At 37.6% G+C, this 10,095-nt stretch overlaps 1 protein-coding gene across 3 annotated transcripts; it reads right to left on the bottom strand.

The window, feature by feature from the left end:
• Window positions 1-519: 519 nt before the first annotated feature.
• LOC135087235 (fork head domain-containing protein crocodile-like) lies at window positions 520-9,839 on the bottom strand. 3 transcript variants are annotated; one of them, XR_010260720.1, is made up of 2 exons: window positions 8,363-8,431; window positions 520-2,334 (listed from the first exon to the last, which is right to left on the bottom strand). XR_010260720.1 is itself a non-coding variant. In XM_063982078.1 (2 exons), the coding sequence occupies exon 1, from the start codon at window positions 9,720-9,722 to the stop codon at window positions 8,712-8,714; it is 1,011 nt and encodes a 336-aa protein (XP_063838148.1). In that variant the 5' UTR covers window positions 9,723-9,839; the 3' UTR covers window positions 520-2,334; window positions 8,698-8,711. The 3 variants fall into 3 exon arrangements, 2 of the variants coding, with proteins under 2 accessions (XP_063838148.1, XP_063838149.1); XM_063982078.1 differs by lacking the exon at window positions 8,363-8,431 and adding an exon at window positions 8,698-9,839; XM_063982079.1 differs by lacking the exon at window positions 520-2,334 and adding an exon at window positions 8,698-9,839 and having other exon boundaries at window positions 8,423-8,535.
• Window positions 9,840-10,095: the final 256 nt, after the last annotated feature.

Here is a 10,095-nt window from a genome sequence, read left to right as displayed (position 1 = left end):
TTTAAATGTATAATTTAAAGAATTAGCTATGATTTGATGTGCACACGGAGAATGAGCTCTGTGCGGTGGGAATATAGCGCATTGTTGATGGCACTCAAAAATGTAAAATCATTACTGTATTAAAACTAAAACGCATAGGTATTGAAATATGGCATAATTATTAATGTAAAGGCTTATTCAGACATTCATAAATTCAATATGGTAAATGTAGGCATAGTACGGGAAGTACATAGGTAGGTAAGTCATATTTTTTTACTTATACCTACCTAATTGTCTCTCTGAAACAACTTTTGTCGTTTAATAAGTTTTCGCTAGGCTCACATTAATTTTTACTCATACGATATAATTGTAGTACGGACAAAAGAAATTAATTTATATGTACCTACTGTACATTTCTTAATTATACAAAGGTACCGACGTCTGGTCCATGAAAATATAATTTCCTTTTACTACCTCAAAGAAGTTGGCCCATTCCATTATCACTCTTTCGCTACTTCTTATCGTTGTTTCGCGACAATTTTGTGTTTGAATAAGCCTTTATAATCAATAGAAATACAAATGCTAGTTAATTCTATGTTTACACTTGATAACTATCAATGTATGTAGTATACTAAAATTGGGTAAACGGCAAGAACGTCAGACAACTGCAAAATACATCACGAAAGTAGAAAAATTAAGTTATTTGATTACATATAGGTGAAAGAAAACGTACGTAGCTTCATCGAGCTTTTTGCTTTGATACCATAAAAGGTAGCTTTTACAGATTGTAGTATAGGAATGAATAGAATCGAATACGTTAGAAACTGTTATTTTACATTTATGCAAGAAATCACAAGTTAATCCCACACTTCAAATACTTACATCCTTATGTCAAATGTACTTAGTCTGAAATTCATAACAATAAATGTGGCTAACATCTACTGGCTATGCTATTGATCCTATTACTCTAAATATCTCAGAATACTTAGCTAAACTACACGCCTACATTCGGCCTCCTTACAGATACTATTGAAAGTTTTCAAATAAATAAACTTAGTAGAAAATGCTCAGTCTATATGAGTGTGCACATTTATTAAACAAATCAATAACTTACAGACATGATGTGATAAATATTATACATGTAAGATACATATTATAATTTTGGAATGGCTTGTAGGGTCATACATAAAAGTACACACAAAGAGACTGCATAAAGGAAAAAATGGTAAAATAAAGATAGTTAATTTTATGCATGCATGGTACGCATCTGGCAAGTTCATTTACAATGACATAATGAACCCAAAATACGACAGAATGCAGTGTCCATCTTAGTTATGAATTAATTCATAATGAACAATTTTAAATAGTATTTAGGTATTTACTTCTTCTATCTTACTATGTTAAATCGTTGTAACAAAAAATATTTGCAGTTTACGAAACTTACATAATTAAACATGATTCATTAAAATTGATTGATTGACAGATACTATGAATCATGGTACCGTGAATATTTTTTATCCTAGCTATCTTGAAATATTATAAAATGACTTGATTATTTTGGATAATATTTTATTTTTAGTTATAAAATACACACTCATCATTAAAGTATTATTTTTAAATGTTTTTTAAATGACCCAAACATTATATCATTTTCAATCCAGGTGTAGCCTAAATTAAGTGTTTAGATACAACTTTGAACACACATTTTACATAATAACCATATTTTGAAAATGCCATAGTACTTATATTAATTTATGAATATTTAACTAAGAACCACCAGAAACTTTTTCACTTTCAATATTACAATGTCACGAACTTAGCAATGAATAGACTAGAATTTAAATATCTTAACTAAACATTTGTAAAGCTTTATAATATACTATAATTTAGAAATTAAAAACTATTTAAACGACAGTAATATATTTACATAATTGATAAACACTCCCATGCTTAATACTGTAATATAATATTGTCATAAACGGAATCAATGACCAAATTGTTGATTTGCTGATAATTTACTTTCTACTTCGGAATAGTGTCATACTATAAGAATATATTCAATTGATTAAAATATACAAATCTACAGCGCGTTTTTGTTAATCATGCGTTAACATGACTTATGGTTAAGAAAAGTTAAGTATATGATACAATACTTAGTTTTTCAAGCGAATATACATACTAAAAAGTCTTGTGGCACTATGAATGAACCTCTATGGTGTAGAGACGGTCATAGTGTAGAGTCCGAGTGCTGTTGTTAAGCCAACAGCACATCACAGCTCGTGCTGTGCGTCGTCATCACAAGGACACCCCTGTTCCCTGCGCACTGCCTCCCGCTTTATCTTCGTACCGTCATACCTGCGACAAACAAACACTGTTACGGCACAAATCATTATTATCATTGCCTTTCTATACGTATATTTATTTTGGCAAATGAGCATTTGTAATTGTTTAATAATTCCGTGAAAAATCGTTTTCAGGCTTTATAAGCCAGCCAGCGATGGCCTAAAATTATAGCTTTTGAAAAAGTTTTCAGAAATAACCTAAAGATTTTTGTCTTTTCTGTTTGTATAATACTTTAATTACCTAAGAACTGATTAATTGTAATAGTGTGATTAATCGAGGTTATAAAATATCTTGGTAAAAAGTCTTTGTCGTGAAGTACAAGTATTTCGTGAAACCCTACTTTTCAGTTTCTGATAGTTTTAGAAAACATTTCTTAACATTCCGACTCCACCTCGGTTTCTTTTAAGCTGAAAAGTTGAGTAGACCAGTTTTAAAATTGTTTTATTTTACAATCAATCTTTAAAAAATTGCGTAAAAGCTCCAAAAGCGAACCAAAAGCTTAATTCAACAGATCACTTTAACCAGCCGACCACGAATGTAGAGCTTAAATCTTGTACTTTTCTGTAACATTTTAACTTATTATAACGATTAGTTTGTTCGTTACTGCAAAGATTCTCACAAAATAGAAGTCAATTTTCGTGCTTTTAAATTCCTGGTCTTTGCGGATACTGCAAAAAGGATCAAGAGATAATCGGCGATTATATTTTAAAAGCCAATAATCTATTCTTGCAAAAATCCGGACGTCAGGGGATTATTTTTTACAGATCTTTTTACATTTGGCAGCATTTCCGGCGCTTCTTGTGTCGTCGGCCGCGGGGCGCGGCGCATGACTAAATGGTCAACGGATTCTTTTTTGCAGGGATCAAATATAATTAGAATGCAATGTAGGTATTTCATATATTGTTATTACTAACTTTTGCCCGCGGCTTCACCCGCGTGAAATTTAATTTGTCAGAGATCGTCATAAATTATAGCCTATAGGTATATTATTTTGGGTTATAAACAATAATACTGTAAAGGGTTATCAAAATCCATTCAGCAGTTTTTGCTTTAAAGAGTAATAAACATCCAGACATCCATACAAACTTTCGCATTTATAATATGAATAGTAGGAAGTAGGATATTATTAAATGCGATTTCATACGATTATTAGGTAGGTACTTAGCGCTTACTCTACGCTAAACTTAAGGGAAACTTGTGGTAGATAACAATGTATAAATAACATTGTTAGTTGGACGTAGTTATTAATCCAATATCATATTAATAAGTATAAAAAAAATTAAAATGTGTTTTGAAGTAAGATTGAGTAAAGGAAACTGTTCAAACTCTACAATGTATGGTATTACTGTTGTAAAATAAGGTGCACTCACGACGACGTAGGTATGCAGGAGTATAAAAATATCTAAATAAAATAAAAAAACTTTAGTGAAACGGCTAAGATTGGTTTTAACTATATAATAATATAAAAAGGTTAAAACATCAGTCCATTAAAAAAAATATTTTAACTATAAACTATTTTTGACACTAACTCCAGCAGTAATTTAACGTAAGTGAAAGCAGTAGTTACGACATTTCAGGCTTTCATCTGTGAAAGAAGTTGGTGGTTAATGACCCAATTCAGCTAACAACTTGATAAAAATTCAGTTTAAGTGGTGTTTCCTTGTTATTATAGTCCTATTAGCGGCCGCCCGCGACTTCGTACGCGTGGATCCCGTTTTACCCCCTTCATCTATTTTACGCGGTTTAGATTTGTTCGTACAAATGTTTTTTCCCGCTAACTCCCGTTCCCGTGGGAATTTTGCAATATCCTGTTGAAACTAAGCTTTAAGTTTACTAAGGTACTCGTACCTGCATGCCAAATTTCAAGCGTCTAACTTAAGCGGTTTAGATTTTTCATACAAAAGGATTTTCCCGTTAATTCCCGTTCCCGTGGGAATTTCGGGAATTCCTTAGTGTAACTAAGCTTTAAGTTTATTAAGGTACCTACATGCCAAATTTCAAGCGTCTAACTTAAGCGGTTTAGATTTTTCATACAAAAGGATTTTCCCGCTAATTCCTATTCCCGTGGGAATTCCTAAATAAACTATAACCTGCCCAGGAGTATGAAGAATAATTGTACCAAGTTTCGTTAAAATCCGTAGAGTAGTTTTTGTTTCTATAAGGAACATACAGATGGACAGATAGACGGACAACAATTTTACTGAATGCATTTTTGGCATCAGTATCGATCACTAATTTAATCACCCCCTGATAGTTAATTTGAAAATATATTTCATGTACAGAATTGACCTCTCTACAGATTTATTATAAGTAGGTACGAGTAGGTATAGATAACAAAAATCATTTTGTGCTTCGATGAATACCCTAAAAGATTCCCACGTCTTAACGTTAATGTACTTATTTACGATTGAAAAATGGTAAAAGCTTTTGCTATATCTTTACCCGCGTGAAATTCAGTTTGTCAAAGATTAACCGACTTACTTGACACTATCGTTGTGATTTGTTAAATTAATAAATTGACAAAAATACCAAATAGTAAGTAATAGGTCCTATATCAAAATCCGTTTGTTGTTTCTGCGTGAAAGAGGAACAAACATCCTTCTATCCACACAAACTTTAACATCTATAATCTATAAAAGCGAAAGGTCAATGGCTCACTCACTCGTCACGAAATCTCAGAAACTACAAGTGCTAGGAGTCTCAAATTTTGCATGGGGGTTCCTTTTAGAACGTAGGTGCTCACTAAGATGAGATTTTGCGGCGGCCGTTAGATAGTATTCAGTAAAAGTAAGATTGAAGCTAGTTTCTTCGAATAAATTAACACATATTTACTCGTAATGTACAATATCATAGAAAAACTGATGTTAAATACCTTAGCTTTAAGTCAACAACCTTCTTAGTCTAGGCGTTATGATTAACTTAATTGATGACTCTATCAAACGTGAATTCATGCCGATAATACGAGTAAGTGCCCCCGCCCCCTAGTACTATGCCTAGACTAATTGACTTAAAGTTAAGATATTTAACATCAGTTTTAGCCGATTTTTAGTCGGCCGATAGTTGGGCCGGATAATAATTTATATGAGAATTAAATATTGGAATCAATCGGTGTAATGTGCGCAGTTCCATACATGCCCGCCCATACTGATTAACTGCCCGACTAAACTATCAGCCGATTAAAAATCGTTGGTCTGCGCCTAGGCTTAGGTAAGGACTTGGTGCATCTAAAAAGTGAAAAAAAGATAATGTTCACACGGTCTAGTTTTTTTGTAACATTGAAAATTTAAAATAAGCATTATTTTTAATTATTTTTTTACCTTTAGTGTTTCTTAAATAATGGGAGCTTTTGATATCAACTTATTGCCTACTCTTTTAGCTGTCGAATGAATTCACTTTAATGCTTATAGGTTCTGTACATCGGTGAATATTGCTAAATAAATGAATCCATCCGGACTCAGACACCCAAAAAAATGAAATAGCTAATTTTTTTTAAAAGTAGGGATTAAATGTTTTATTACAGTGGATTTGTCGATAAAATTATTATTGCGCCCTAACGGGTCGAACACCGGTGACAAGACGCACTGTATAACTAACTACATACCTAAGTAAGGGTATAAATAAGTAGAAATTGGCCATATTATTTTAGCTTGCTATGTTATAGACAGAAGATACTTACATACCTACTTAGTTAGCCGTAAGTACGTAAGGTCCCCTGGACATGTTAAAAAAATACTCATGGACATCTAACAAAGGTCAACCACAGGGTGGCCAACTTGAAGGTAAGTAGGACAACTTCTTTTGCCGCCATTTTGTTTTGGCGGCAAACATGACAGTTGTTGCATAAAAAATATTTTGTGTAGATACGGCAAAATTCATAAGAAGCGTTTTACGACTGAACGAAAGCTCTAAACTCTAGATTTTGACTGGAAAGTAACAAGAATATTAATACCTGAAATCGACAGTTAAATTAATGGTTTACAGCCTGAAAGTTACAGCCACAGAGATCAAGATCGATAGCTAATTACTTAAATAGAATTGAGTCAACTTGCTATCGGTGTTGAATAATAACATAATGTGGATATTATCAAAATGATTAAATAAAAATATTATCCCTTATGGCTCTACATTTGCTCTATTGCACTGTATTAGTTTCAATTATTCAGTACCTAGCCTAAACTTATAACAAAATTGATTGAAATACGTGAGCAAATAACTATGTAAATAATACCTTATAGATGCACTGTGGCAACTCCGCATTGTTTTGTTTATTTCAGGCGCTTGCTAAAATAAATATTTATGAGTAACCGTGAACATAACGTTTACGAGTAGATATAATACTTTTGACACAAAAATAGATAATTTTATGTTCCCGTGTAACTTGGATAGAGTTGATAATAATTAAATTCTTTGTCAAAGAAATAAACATATCTCTTTGCTCGAAAATTAGAAACGGCTCCACAATCCATAAGGCAGATTTATCTATCCTACCTAATATGAACGTTTTTATAGACAAAATACTACGAGTATTGTATACTGACTGTGACTGAAAAAGCACATCATGAACAATAGTAGCAATTTTTCTCGTATGTTGATACTAATGTAAGTTTGTCTTTGTAATAATAGTAAATTATTGGTATAACTGGAAAGCAGTAGAAATGAAGTAAACCATTATAGTGCATAGAAGATAATTATGACATTCTAGGTAGAGACACAGAATAAGTAATTAGTACCATGGTCTAGTCTCTAGAAATTTAAGTTATTGTTAACATCTACCAAGATTGCTGACTATTTTTGGTTTTGGGGCTATAAGAAAGTGTTCATAGAAATCATCGCGAACATTTCCCAATTACTGTAGGATGCTAAAAATCAAATATGTTTGTCGAAATGGAAAACTTTTAAATTCTAGTCGTACGAGTAAGTGCATCAGTAATAAAAGTGAAGGAAGAAATGCATACCTAATTATACAGAATTTTACAGAAGTGCAACAACTTTAAAAATAACCGATCTCTATCATATAAAGGGTATTTAAAAACAATATAAAATGCATCAAGGTAGATTTAGCACTCTAAATAGTGTGATAGGGAGTAACTCCCCGTAGGTGTAGGTAAGTGGAGGCTTCCGGCGACTGGGACCGCAATTAACTGAGACGGCGGTCCCAGTCGCCGGATCCGTAAAAATTAAATAATATTCTTCCGGCAACTGGGACCACTCATAGATAACTTAGAAAAATACATTATTCAGGCCAAAATCGGTACAGTCATACGAAAAAAAATCTAAATTATTTATATGAATAAGTATCATTGACGCGTTCTAGACATGATTTTATACTATGCGCTTAGCAATCGGTAAGTGTTAAAATGATCCCTGGTACGAGTATTTTGACGTAATGACCCATAGATGAATATTTTGGCGTAATCGGTACTATCAATATTTACTTTGTTACGACTTCACTAATTTCAAACAATCAACCAAATTTTTTTCCCACTAGATCGTTCGACAAGGTCCCGCAGCCTGCCCGGCCATAGTTTCAGATTTGTTTAACATTTTTTATAGTCAGTGTGCGGCACTTGCTCGCCACATGGTCAACTCATTTGTTCTACTAACAAAAGCCCACAACTGTTTGCAAATCCGCCATTTTTTATCACGTCAATGGCTACATTGTAAACTAATATGCATACGTAAACAATGGCTTCATAAATGAGTCTGCAACTAATGGTGTTAACATAAATATATTGTCACTACATGAGAAACTGACCGTTGAGAAGATAGAATCGATGTGAATACCGGTATCACAGTAATTTTGATCCTTTGATCCCTGCTCCTTCTGGAAGAAAATTCCAGCGGTGTTGCATAATGATTTCCGCTCACGAATTTATATTATTATATTCTATTGTTTTATGCACAAGTTAAATAGTATAAAAAAATCGGTAAAACCACGAACGGCGTTAGAGATTCATACATCAAAACTCTCACACAAGCTCACATTGTGATCCACTTATTGTTACAGCTAACTTCTAACACATGTTGGGTTTCGACATACCTATAGGTGTGAACGGAGCGGGAGGCGGCAGGGTCGGCCGCCGATCTGTAAACAGTGGTTATCGACGCGCCGCCACTTGCCTTCACGGCATCTCCGGCTACTGCGCTATATTTATCCGCTTTGGTACTGACGCGGGCGGCTAAATCCGTTCGGCGCCGTGTGATGCCGGCCTCCTGCAACCACAACCACGTCACGAGGTGCCCCGGGGTCCCTGCGCGCACTCCAGCCCACCCTCCGGCCGCAAGGGTGGACCAGCGCGCCATTCGCACAGCCTAATTCGCGAACGCCACGCAGTAACACATCGCACAGCCATGTTTAACACAACCAAAGCTTACCTGAGGGCAATATCTCAGTAGGACTTGTGAGCGGGTGTCGGAGCGGCTGCAACGCAGGCTTGATGGTGATAGTACGAGGGCGCCGGTGTGCGGTAGTGGTGATGCGGCGGCGGCGACGCTCTGTAAGCGTCGGGCCCGGGGGAGCCGCCGCGGAAACCGGCCAGCTGACAGCTCGGCGGCTCAAAGAGATCACGGAATGCTGGCGGCAGTTGCTCGGCGGGCGGTTCAGGCGCCGCGTACCAGCCCGAAGTGGCTGCCCGGAACTCCTCCGCGGCCAGAGAGTATGGTTGCGGAGAGCAATATACGGCTGAGGGTGGCAACCGGGGTTCGCTAAAATCGTCCATAGCTTCGGATGGTTTGTCATAGCGGGCACACTCGGCGCCGGGCTCGCGCTTGGGCCGGCACTCGAAGATGCGCGGCTTGACGTCGGGCTTGACGTCGCGCGCCTGGCCCAGCGCGTCGGCCGCGCTCAGCGCCTCCTGCGCCGCCAGGGCCTCCTGTGCCTGCTGTAGCTGCTGCTGTCTTTTCAAAGCTTCTTCCTTCTCTTTTAGAGCGTCTTTTTTTTTAAACCGACGTCGCCGCCGCAGGTACGATCCGTTATCGAACATATTGTAAGAATCAGGATCCAGAGTCCAGTAGCTTCCTTTGCCGGGCTTTTTATCGTCTCTCGCCACTTTCACAAAACACTCGTTGAGACTTAAATTGTGTCTTATAGAATTTTGCCAGCCTTGTTTATTTTCTCGGTAGTAAGGAAAGCGCTCCATGATGAACTGATAAATGCCGTTCAACGTTATTCGACGGTCCGGTGCATTTTGTATGGCCATAGCGATGAGCGCTATGTACGAATAGGGCGGTTTAACCATGTCTTTGGGCGCGCCGACATGCTGCTGGTGCGGGTGGAGGTAGGGCGCTCCGTACCCGTACCGGTACTGCTCGTAGGCATAGGGGGTCACTCCGGCCGAGTAGCCGCCGGCGGCTCCTCCGCGGTACGCATAAGGGCTCTGTTCGCCGAAGAGCGCGTGCATCGTTCCGGGGTTCGTTCACTGCCACACCATGCTCCGACCGCGAGCGCGGCCCTTCGACGCGTTGCTCTTTCGACAGCAAAACGACGACTGACTGATTTTGTTTAGATTCACAACAAGGCCCGTTTACATAGCGGACGCTAAACGAGAGACGAATGAGCGAGTCCGTGGGCGCAGTCGGTGAAGCGTTGTGCCGCGTCCTCGCCCCGCCCCGTGGCACGCGGCTCGCTCTGGCACGGGGCGGCGGGGTATATTCCATCTCTGTCTGTTGGCTGCAAAGCTCGGCAGGAGGAGCCGCACGCCCAGACGGAGCCGAGGGCGGCGCTGGCGCGTCTTCGAGGCGCGTCCCCTCCGAAACATCCCTCACCCTAACCCT

The sequence above is a fragment of the Ostrinia nubilalis genome, chromosome Z, assembly GCF_963855985.1.
Source record: "Ostrinia nubilalis chromosome Z, ilOstNubi1.1, whole genome shotgun sequence".
Classification (NCBI taxonomy): domain Eukaryota; kingdom Metazoa; phylum Arthropoda; class Insecta; order Lepidoptera; family Crambidae; genus Ostrinia; species Ostrinia nubilalis.
Note: the sequence above shows the minus strand (reverse complement) of the source record. Positions and strands in the feature narration are given on the sequence as shown.